Source organism: Vipera ursinii (genome assembly GCF_947247035.1).
Source record: "Vipera ursinii genome assembly, chromosome: 6".
In the NCBI taxonomy this organism is placed as follows: Eukaryota; Metazoa; Chordata; class Lepidosauria; order Squamata; family Viperidae; genus Vipera; species Vipera ursinii.
Window position 1 is genome coordinate 60,295,926 of NC_139515.1, and position 12,687 is coordinate 60,308,612.

At 35.8% G+C, this 12,687-nt stretch overlaps 1 protein-coding gene across 4 annotated transcripts in view; it reads left to right on the top strand.

Annotated features, from left to right (window-relative positions):
- MRTFA (myocardin related transcription factor A) overlaps positions 1 to 12,687 on the top strand; it is a 69,522-nt gene that overhangs the window by 29,382 nt on the left and 27,453 nt on the right. For all 4 annotated transcript variants that reach the window (XM_083365686.1, XM_083365685.1, XM_083365688.1 and 1 more), the window contains one exon: positions 9,274 to 9,339. In XM_083365686.1, coding sequence (XP_083221812.1) covers positions 9,333 to 9,339 — 7 coding nt within the window. In that variant the 5' untranslated portion in view covers positions 9,274 to 9,332. The remainder of the gene's footprint in view (positions 1 to 9,273; positions 9,340 to 12,687) is intronic.

The window sequence follows — 12,687 nt, forward strand, 5'->3', positions numbered from 1 at the left end:
TTATTCACAAATGCCTTTTAAATATTGTTTTAGAAAGTTTAAAATGAATAATTTTTTTTTAAAAATGGATATCTACAAATTAACTATTAACTGACATTAGTTTTTCCCAGCTTTTTTTACCCTGGAGGAACTTGTAAGATAATTTTCAGGTCTTAGGGAACCCCAACATAAAAATCAGAAAACATATACAAACTTCTTCAGTTACAGTCTCCCGAGTGGAGAAAGGGTGGTTTACAGATTCTTAGTCATAAAGCTGAGTTCCAAATGGGAACTATCATCTATGAACTGCTGCTAAGCAAGTCCTGATTAAACTTTATTTCTCAAAGTAGCATTGCTGTCCTTTGTAGGGAGAATTGCAGCTTTGTTGAGGCTTGATCAGTTGTTTTATATAGCCAGCAAAAATGGAAGAACAACATTTCAAAATGAAGACGCTGTTGGAAAATTGACCTGCATATATGTGAGTGTTCATATATTTCCAGAGCTAAAGCAGAGTGACTTTCTTCAGAACAGAAGGATTAATATAATGCAATTTATGGGAATTAGTTAGGAAAAAATAAAACATCACACATAACAGGAGTAAATGTTATGTCAAAATCATTTAAAAATCATTGTGAACAACCGACTTGCAAAGTACAGAATTCTTAGCTGAAGTTACAGTGCAATCCTGCATAGGCTCCAGGCCAAGGCAAGTATTTGGAAGTTAGTTAAAGCATAGAGTGATGGCAATTTCATACTAATAGAATGAAATTAGCAAGAATTAGCAAGCCTTGTCTAAGGAGGTCTCCAGTTTTATTTTAAGTCATTTTCTAGTAAAACATTGAACATGCCATGGTTGCTATATAAATCTTGGGATGAGCTGATTGTCATGGTTGTGATTACAGAAGGTAATACCTGTTATTTCATGTCTGCTTTTGTGTTTGGTTCAAATAGAAAATGATCCATTTTGTGTTGTACTAACATTCTGTGATAGGAAATGTTATGTTCTGTAACTCGATTTGCTATTTACCATTATAAATGGGGCTTATGTAGGTTGAAGTCGATAAAGTTAAAATAACTGGATGACAGTAGCTGCCTACTGTTGAACTAAACCAAATATCTTCTTTATGAAAACCAGAACACATTTTAAGCAAAATAAACATAACTTTCCATTTTGTAGCAATAACTGTTTCTATGTTAAATTAATGCAAGAATGGAATGTAAGTGGTAACTTATTATAGCAGAGCCAATTACTTCCTTCAAAATATGCAATTTTCTGTTGTAAATATAAGCCTGATGAACTGTCAACTCATATACAAAACAAAACAATTTGAAATATAATGATAATATTACCTGTTCAGTTAAGTTCGAATCTTGGCGATTGTGTGATATGGTTTCTCAGATGCAGATGGCAACAATGAAAGCTTCAAGGGTTAAAATTTGCCAACAATTCCTGTCATACGTGGAGAATGAAGATGAAGAGTTTTTTCACAGTGTCATGAATTCTGACAAAAGAATGCTGACTGAGGCATCAGTCCATAGAATATAATAATAAAACTTCATCTGTCTGTCTGTCTCTCGTGTGTGTGTGTGTGTGTGTGTGTGTGTGTGTGTGTGTGTGTGATAAAAACACAGACTTTTTATTATGATGCAACAGGCCTCACACTTCATGAGCTGCTCAAGAAGCAATTGCAAAATAAGATCTTAATGTTTTATCCCATTTGACAAACAGTCCAGATTTGGTACAATGCTATGTCCCCAAATTGAAGGAATATTGTGCCTACATGGACTCAAATGAAAAAGTGAAAAGAACTTGACAATGTGGTTGAAGATAAAAAGTGCACAGTTCTTTTATTCATTACCCATCTTTGGCAGAAGAGTATGGCAAATGATAGTGATTATTTGGAGAAGTAAATGCAGATAACGAGAACTTATTTCGAAGATTTTTTTTGCTTTGTTTATTAAAATCTCTTTAAAATTATAGGAGTGGAGACATTTTTCAGTCAACCTGTGTATTTAAAAGAAATAAAAATTAGTTCATTGATAGTTGCAGTGTACTGTTTCTTTTTTAAAATTTTATTCAACTTATCAAAGTACAAAATGAAAATGAAAGTACACGTAGTCCTCGATTTAACAATCATTCATTTAGTTACTGTTTGAAGTTACAATGCCACTGAAAAATGTGACGTATGACCATTTTTCACACAACCATTGCAGCTTAGGGTTGAACTGTAGAGTCACTGATGATGTTATCTAGTTTGGTAATAAATATCTGCAAGAAAACCACCAAGCTCAGAGACCCCACATATTCATACTCTAAATTCAATTTAGAGTATGTTACTGAAAATAAATTTAGAGAATGAATATGTGGGATCTTTGGTGGTCTCTGAGCTTGGTTCATTTTCTTCTAGAGCTTCATTATTATATCACTATAAACAGTGCAGTTTCAAATTCATTTTTTACAAAGTCAAACCTTTAACATTTTTGACTAAACATTCCAGTGTAAATATGTAAACCAATGATAGGTGTGGGCTTCTGGCTTCAACTCTTCTTTGTCCTTGAGGGTAGGTTCACTTTGATTAAAGTATATTATTTTACCATTGACCTCACCATCATTTTTTTCCAAAAAAAGGCTTCCCGAGGTGATATTTCTCATCTACATCTGCCTATTTCTCAGCTACATCTGCCTATTCCACATGGTCTAATAGGGTCACCATGCACCGCTTAACATTAATGTGGCACACCGGCCAAACCAGACACTCCGTACCAAGTTGATGCGCCCAAAAGAACATCTATCTGAAAAAGAAAAATATCTAGGGTGTGATGCAATGTCTGCCAATGTAGCTATATCGGAGAAACATCCAAACAAAACGGCCAATGAGCAGAGCACGGAACCAAACAGGCTTACCAACAGTTTTTCAAACCTTCAATGTTTTTTCTCTGATGACGCTGGCAGAGGACCAGCGAAAGCTTAGATTAGGTAGATATACTTTAAACAGTTACTTTTTATTGCTTATGATCTTTTAGCAATAAACGACTGTTTTATCCATCCCGGTGTTCGAAGATTTTATACTTTAAGTAAATATGCCTGGGATTCATATTTTTAAAATTATTAAGAATGACTATGAACGAGCAGTATTGCTCCAAGCTAGAAGGTGGGAAAAACTTGCAAAAAGAGACTATTTGCTATCAAAAATTAAGATTTTTACATGACTGTATTCGCAGTGATCTACCACCCAAATCGCTTCGTAGAAGATCAGTTGTTGACTCAATAGAAGGCCAGGCGATAATCCGGCAGTTCTAGTGGTGGACATTACATGCTTTAATCAACGATCATCACAGACGCATTAAAACCTGGACAATAGAGATTCAGAAACGCCAAGAATTCTGCCAAACCACATTATTGCCTCAGCATTTTGACAGGTTATATGGATAACGCCAACACAAGACTGAAATACTGCATTTAAAAAATGGAGTATTTGAGAAAAGCAGATAACCACAATAATGCCAACAGGCTTGTTCATAATATATCATCAAGAACCCTGACAAACAAACAAACAAACCAGACTGCTACAATGGGACACGGGCCTCAACTTTATGAATGCATGTCCAATTGATTTTGTGGCGGCCATAGAACCAACACTACAATGTATTACAATTAACGAAGAGATTAAAAACTCAATTAGGCAACGAATCACAGGACTACTCATGGCCGATAGACCACACCATATTCTATCAAAAATGGAGAGGGAGGCACTAGAAGAACTACGTAGGGACAAATCCATTGTCATTTTACCAGCAGATAAGGGCAGGGCACTGTAGTCATGGATAAATCTGAATACAATTATAAGGCTCAATCCTTACTTGAAGACATTAATGCATACAAAGTGGTCACAAAGGACCCAATGACATCAGTCAGAAATCAGCTTAATAAAATACTGTTGTTGTTGTTGTTAGCTGCGAAGTCGTGTCTGACCCATCGCGACCCTATGGACAACATTCCTCCAGGCCTTCCTGTCCTCTACCATCTTCTGGAGTCCATTTAAGCTCACGCCTACTGCTTCAGTGACTCCATCCAGCCACCTCATTCTCTGTCGTCCCCTTCTTCTATTGCCCTCGATCTTTCCCAGCATTAGGCTCTTTTCCAGTGAGTCCTTCCTTCTCATTAGGTGGCCAAAGTATTTGAGTTTTAGCTTCAGGATCTGGCCTTCTAAAGAGCAGTCAGGATTGATCTCCTCTAGGACTGACCGGTTTGATCGCCTTGCAGTCCAAGGGACTCACAGGAGTCTTCTCCAGCACCATAGTTCAAAGGCCTCAATTCTTTGGCGCTCAGCCTTTCTTATGGTCCAACTTTCACTGCCATACATTGCAACTGGGAAGACCATAGCCTTGACTATACGCACTTTTGTTGACAGGGTGATGTCTCTGCTTTTTAGTGTGCTGTCTAGATTTGCCATGGCTTTCCTCCCCAGGAGCAAGCGTCTTTTAATTTCTTGGCTACAGTCCCCATCTGCAGTGATCTTGGAGCCCAGGAAAATAAAATCTGTCACTACCTCCATTTCTTCCCCATCTAATTGCCAGGAATTGAGAGGGCCAGATGCCATGATCTTGGTTTTCTTAATGTTAAGTTTCAACCCAACTTTTGCACTCTCCTTCTTCACCCGCAACAAGAGGCTCTTTAGTTCTTCTTCACTTTCTGCCATTAGAGTGGTATCATCTGCGTATCTTAGGTTGTTGCTATTTCTTCCGGCAATCTTAATTCCAACTTTTGATTCATCTAGCCCTGCCTTTCTCATGATGTGCTCTGCATATAAGTTAAATAGGCAGGGCGACAGTATACAGCCTTGCCGGACTCCTTTCCCAATTTTGAACCAATCAGTGGTTCCATGTCCAGTTCTCACTGTTGCTTCTTGACCCGCATATAGGTTTCTCAAGAGACAAATAAGATGGTCTGGTACTCCCATCTCTTTAAGAACTTGCCACAGTTTGTTATGATCCACACAATCAAAGGCTTTAGCATAGTCAATGAAGCAGAAGTAGATGTTTTTCTGTTTTAGCATCTTGTTTTAGCATCCATTTCCCCAGCTATTAAGATTCCACTGGATCATTCTGTTGTTGATCAGCACAGGGTTGCAGATGCAGCTTTAGTTCTGACTCGTTCTTGGATAAACTGTTCCTCCTCAAAGGGGATACTTCAACAATAGGTTGTTGAGTTCTTTCCCTAATAGCCTTTGGCTATGGCCTAGAGTTCATTTCTGCCTCTCCTGTGGGAGTCATCCAAGATGTATGGAAAGATAGATGCACTCAGTCAGATATCATCAATTCACTTCAAGTGAGAACAAGTGGAAGTCCTTGCTTTCCTCTTCTACAGTGGTGCTTGAAAGAGAGTCTAGATAGAAGTACTTGGTCATTCATTCTAATGCCTTCTGCTAGCATAATTGCATCAGTAGAGGCAAGCTTAGTTCCAGATTATTGGGAGATACTTTCTATTTAGCTGAAACTGTAGGTTCCATGCCTCTTTTATTATGCAAGGTCTTTCACAACTGTACAGACAGCACCCGATTAGTTCTGTAGTGATTGTATCAGATGTAGATGTACATTTGCCTCTTCTCTCAGTTCTTTGGCTTCTGATCAGGTAGGACCTTTGGTCCATATAACAACACTACAATTTTGTATCTGACTGTAATTTATTCTCAAGCTTCTGGCATAATGTACATTTCAAATTCTCAATATTGTTAACATTTTCATTATAAGTGAACTATTTCATATCCTTTGTGTAGAAGGAGGGATTCTTCCTTATGATTGTTCTGTCTCCCATATTTATGAAATTCCTATTGCAATTAAAATGAAGAAGCTTGTCATTAAAAATTTAACCTTGCTTATAGCTTCAGTAGCTTTATTTTATCTCTTGAACTTTGGTTAAATCAATTTTGAAAGTCAATATATTTCTCTTCTTTTGTTTTTCACATTTCATAGTACCTCTTGTTCTTTTCTTAGCATTTTACAGTATCTTTTGAGCCATTGGTCAGCCATATTGTCCAAACTCTCACTTGGAAGGGAACTATTTTGATTGCAGTCACAACTGGCTTTTGAATGAGTGGACTTCGTGCTTTCTGTGCTGAAAAAGAAAAGCTGGACCTTAATAAAAAAAATATTTTCTTCCAAGGTGGTCTTGGACTTCCATTTATTCTGCAAGCACTCACTGTTCTCTAGATGTATATCTGTTCCATCCTATCTTACTTTATGATGCCATCTTCTTGTACAGGACTTGCTGATGGTTGCAGAAAGAGATCCATTATCCCATTTGCATGTTTTGCCAAAAATAGGAACATAGGAACATAAATAGGAACAGGCACTGCCCACTATTCTGAAAATTCACATAGAGAGGTTCTAAAAACCTGGAATGTTCCTGCCTCCTTGAACAAATCCTATACTTCCCAAATAAGGTGCTGTAATAGATTTTGAGTTGTTGCAGTTGACTGTTGCAAAAATCTGAAGGGCTAGCGACTGTTCATAACTATTCAGTGAAAAAAATGTTTCACCCCATCTAATGCCAGATACGTATGGTCACTGAACAATCTGTTGATTAAAAGACTAGGGTTTGGAATCTCAGCCAGGAGGTTTGTTTGTCCAAAAAATGAAAAGCAAAAATAATATCAATAGCACCTAATATTGGTTTAGCGCAAACCAAGAAATCACTTTTGCAAACAACACAGAATGTAACAGAATTTTGTACTGTAAAATAAGAATGTGTGAGAAGCAGTAGCCTTATAGCCCCTATAAAAGAACAATCATTTAAATTTTTATCTATATCTAATGTAATAACTACTTTCAGCATATCTGCAGGTCTTCTATATTTTTGTCTGGTTAGAATGGATGTTTTCACTTCCTATGCAAACAGTTTGTCATTACAATTTTGATCCACCCTCTCAGTACAATGTAGCAATCAAGTGAAGCCACTATCAGTAATTTCATAATTTTATGGTTTCACATATAAAATTAATATGCTGTTAAAATGATTACAGAGTAAATATAAGGAAATAATATGCTTTAATAAATTTGAATGTTTGCACTGCTATAAAGTTCTATTTTTGCCGAAAGAAAATATTACACCTATCCATCTCTAATTATTTTTCTAAGTCTGTTCAGTTAATCAGAATATGCTTAGAGTGTAAATGTATCTGAGAATGAATTTTGTAAGTCTTAGGAAGTCAAACTTTTAAAAATTGTGAATAGCCGATTAATTAATATTAATAGTAGATTGTTAGTCACAGTTTTAGAGTGTATCTTCCCAAGCATCTCTGCAGAAATTGCTAGTTTGTATTTTTTTAATGTCTCAGAAGAGAAATATACAGGCATAATCATTAAATGTATTTCATTAATTTAATTATTAGAATTAATTTCCTTATCCAGTCCCAATGTTTTATTTGATCTGTTCCTTCCTTTATATATGAGGATAATCCCTGGTTTGGAAAATGTGTGTGCCTTCCTTACTGTGATGTCCAAATGACTGCTTATCTGCTCCTGAATAAGTTAGACCCATAAGGAGAAAAAATATGGTCTGCTTAGCAAGATATACACACTTCTATTTTGTTTTGTTTGTCCCAAGAGAGAAGCTATTAAATCAGGTTAGTCAAAAATTCTGACTTCCTTGTCATCCATACTTACATTGTGAATGTCACAACTTCACAGTTGAAACATTATAGTTTCAATGACATTAATGTTATGAAATTCTTTAAGAAAAATGATTTTCTAATTCTTTTCCTAGAAATATTGGTACCATATATACTCATGGATAAGATGAGAATTTTAGATCCCCAGTTATACCCTCCCCCAACAAATAGGCTTGGCTTATCCATAGATAGGTTTACCTATGAGTATACAGGTAGTCCTCCCTTACCAACCGCAATTGGAACCAGCAACTCTGTTGCTAAGCAGTGTGATTGTAAAGTAAAATGCGAAATAACTATTCTGATTTACAATGTAAGTTATGATGTAACTTCCTGCTTGCTTCCCCACTGCATTTGTGTGTTGGAAGCCAGCAGTGAAGCTTGCAAAGAGCAAATGACCGTAACTTTGAGGACTCATCATAACTCTCCTTTTGCAGCATTGTCATAACTTAGAATGGTCACTGAACAGGCAGTCAGTAACAAGGACTACTCATGGACCTTTATATGGTAATAGTTTTTAAAAGTGTCCATGAATGTTTGCAGATAAATGCATCTGCGGATAAACCAACCCTCAAAGTTTTAACTAAAATAGCATGAAAAATGCAAGACCACTGATAAGCCAATTGTGAAAATTAAATCATGAAAATTTTGAGAGTTAGCTTATCCACAGATGGTACATTTTTCATTGTATTTTGGTTAAAATTTCAAGGGTTAGATAAGCCTACCTATGAATATATATGGAATATTTTATATCTGTGCTTTTTCTGTTCTTTGACAGTGAAGAATAAATTGCCTTTGACCAAGAACTACAATAGTAGGAATGAAACAACAAAGAATGTTTTCTGTGCTATATGTTCCTAATCAGGAAGACCTAAAAGTTCTCTTAACTCTTGAAATGAAAAAAAAAAGATTTCTGGAATGAACATGCATGCATGCAAATACAATGGAAGGAAGGAAGGAAGGAAGGAAGGAAGGAAGGAAGGAAGGAAGGAAGGAAGGAAGGAAGGGAGGGAATAGCAATAGTAGTGTAATCTGCAGATGTGAATGAAATAAGCCTCATGGATATCCACTCGTCATAAGTGTTAGTGTATGTCAGAAGTAGGTAATCTTGGTAACTTTCAGACTTAAGTTTCATCATGGATCAGCTTCATCTAGGTGCCAAGATGGGAGGATTGTGGGAATTACCCCAAATAGGCATCTTCTAGGGGTTTTCTGAACTATGTTTATATTAAGTGATATTTTAGCAACCATTGTTTCAATAACATCCTATTGGAGCAGTATCACTTTGTGTAGTGTCTTCTTGTTTTCTAGTTTCATGATTTGCAACTCTATTTGTTAGTATAGGAATTCTTGAGTAATGGCCTATTTTCATACTTTGTGGATTTTTAAAATCAGCCTACTAAAATGCTTTGTAACTTCCTCTCCCACCGTCCGCTGCAGAATACGGAAACCTTGTTGCTGAGGCCACTTCTGCAATTTGCAAGTGTTGGGTGGGGATTACAGCTTCTCTGCTCCTTGCTAATGTTCTTGAGATAGAAGAAAATAAAAATGAACAGGAAAATGTGCTCTGCACTGTATATCATACAGTGATTTGCTCCTCATTTACTTCTTTGTCTGCCTTATGCAGTGCTACAGTTGAAGCTCCAGCAGCGACGGACACGTGAAGAGCTGGTTAGTCAAGGGATCATGCCTCGTAAGTATAACTTCAAGTTTGTTATTCCTCTTTGAGACATTTCCACTCAGATGAAAGAATTTTTTTGAAATGTGTGGCCTTGTAAGATCTGTTTGTTCTTTGTGAAGAATTTCTGAGCTTCAGGCATAAGCCATTTTTAATTTTTGATACTCAACACACTAGCCACTGCTTTCTGAACATTTATACAATGTAAAAAAGTAGTACTATACAAAAAGAATATATGGCAAGATGTTGCCATCCTCAAAACATTTTAAATGTTGCATTCACGTTATCATTTCCTTAGCATGTTTCCTGTTTAATACACTGCTGTCTTGCTTGAATTGTAAACATGGCTGCACACTTGCTTAGTAGTATGCTGATAGGTAAATTACAAAGTTAATTTTTCTGCATTTGCAACACAGTCACACTGAAGAACTATTGTACATCAGAGTCACTAGATAACAGAGGTTTTGCAAAGTGGCCGGCTACAGCATTTAGTTCATCAGGGAAAGAGAATGATGAAATGAATACATGCAGGATTAATTAATGTTTTTAAAATTACTTTCACATGCGAAAAACTACTATAGAACACTAAAGCAAGAATTTTAGGTATTAAATGCAGCAATAATGCTTCAGCAAGTGGTAAAGCAGAAATTTCTTCCGTTTTGGTGTTTGGTGTGAAGCCTGCAGAAAGGGTGTTAAGGGCTGTTGAGTAATCAGGTGCCCAACACATCTACACTTTGTTGCACTTTATAGTATGAGCTACATACTTTCATTTGCAGTTTAGAAAGAATTTCCTTCTTTCAGATTAAACTGCACACATTTTTGTTTTGTTTTGTAAGATCTAGCTATTGTGGAAATATGTTTTTTGTTTATTGATTTGTTACAAACATGTACTTAAAAATAGCTCTTAGATCTGTGAATATTAAAAAATAAAAAGGAAAATTCAAGTTTGTTCACCCCGTTAATTAAAATGTTTTATTGCTTTTATTGTATTGTAAGCCACCCAGAGTTGCTTGGATATTGAGATGGGGGCCATATGAATTTAATATTAATAAATAAGTTTAGATTTATGATGATTACTTTATCTAGATTTGCTTCCTCTTCTGTATAAGGGACACACATTTTTTAAAAGAATGTGCTTGTGTATAAAAATTGTCAGATTTTAAAATATTGTTTTATGCTGTAATTGTAAATTGTATTCATATATGCTTTCCACTTTTATTAGAATTTGGAGGGATAAATTACCTATTGATTGTGTGCAGGTGCCTTGTCTCTTTTTTAATAATAGGCTTTCATAAGCCTCTGAGGAATCACATTATGGTTAAATTGCTTGAAACAAAGTAGGCTCCAGCTGCTGCTTTTGAATGCCAGGTTGGTGTGCAAATAATTTACCCTTATCCACAATCTAATCTAGTTGTGGATAAGGGTAACAGTCTGGCATGCATAACTAAGACCTGAGAGTGTCCTGAGAGGGAGGTTCTCCCGCTCGGAAATATGACCCCTTGGGTTTCAGGTTTGGCACTAGCCAAGACCTTGGGAGGGGTGTGGTTATTGTCAATAATGCGTCATTGAGGGTTCTTAGAGGCTCTGTGGTCAATGATATCAAAAGCCACTTACAGTTCAAGGTGCACAAGGGTGGATGTGCCATCTCCATTCCTATTCCAACACAGGTCAGCTACAAACATGAAACAAGACTTTTTCTGTATGAAACCCTGACCCTAAATTTGACTTAAACAGGTTTAGATAATTCATTACTTCCATATTCTTAACTGCAGACTGACCATCAGCTTTTCTATAACATTCAACCTAAAAGGGAAAGTTTGACAACATAACAATAGTTACCTAAAATTATTGGGTCTAAAGACTTCTTCTTTAGGAGAGGAATACCACTGCTTCTTTCAAGGAGAGAAGTATTACCCCCTCCCTTTATACATATATATGAAAAATTTCTTAAAATGGTGTAAAATGTGAGTTTCTGTAAGTGCCATGGTGAGCAAACACCTTGCTAGCAAGATAGCTTTCTAAGTAGAATTGTCCCTGAATGTTTGATTTGAAATAGTATAATCTCTCCAGAATGAAGGAGAAATCATTGAGATCATCCATTATTATCCAGGTGGCTCTGAACAGCTGTTCCTCATGAGTAGACTGCAAAAACTTGTCATTTTTACTTTTACTTTATGACTGGAATGACAGAGTCGGGATTTACATCAAGCTCAGACTCACAAAACAGCCTTTATGGACACTAAACTTGATTGAGCTTCATATGTTAATTACTTTTGGGTTGGTTTTTTTTTTTAATTATTTGCAAATTGGAGAGATTAAGACCCTAGGGGACTAGAGGGATTTAGAATTATAGTTTTGTATTATTTAGAAGATGCTTTCTCATGGGAAAAATGGATATTGTTTTCATTTTTTTTATGATAAGGAGACCTTGAAGGCTGGACGCTAGAGCCAGATGATAAAGAAAATGGAGCAAAAATGCTTAGTGCAAACTTTTGAATTCCTTTCAACTAAGCCTTTGGGTAGATACTTGTTAAAATTGACAAAGCATATTCTAATGAAGTTGTAAAACAAGATTGAGCTGCAATGGATGTTTATGAAATAAATTTGAAAGAGGATGTAAATGTAATACAAATGAATCTGGATGACTTATTCCATAAAGGAGATGAATGGATATTAAATCAGGAAACTGATTTGGATCATTTTTTTCTTCTCAATATGTAAGAACTTTTTTAAAAGCTGACAAACAAAAGGATAAATTTTACTTATCTATACAAGAGAAATCTATTGGAAGTTTGAAAGGATTTTTTGCTTTGAAACATAGATGAGCAGCAAATTACCTCCGGGATTTTTTTTTGAAGGTGTAAAAGAATACTTTTAAAAAATCAGGGAAGGCTTATAATATTGGCTTGCTCAATCAGAGTTAAAAGAATGAAGGCTATTGCTAAGCACATTGATTTGTGCTTTAGATTGTAAGCCGCCCTGAGTCTTCGGAGAAGGGCGGGATATAAATGGGATTAAAAATAAATAAAATAAAAATAATATTGCCCTTACTGGACTTTTGTTGACAAAGATTGATTGGCCGAGTATTTGGACTTTGTTTTCCTTATTTGAGAAATGAGCTACAGGGAGAAGAGAGATTATATTTCATTTTTAAGATGACGATAAGCTCTTAAAATTGTTTTTACCTTATGGAATGAAGGGGAAAGTTACATCTTTTTCCCCCCTCTTTTCCTTTCTTTTCCTTATTCATACAACTCCCCCCTTTTTTGTATTTTTCTGTTTGTAGTTTGTTTTGACTTTGAGGATTTACATGTATAATCCTCAAATATTTGAAAAAAGGTGGAAAATGATTAATAAATTTAT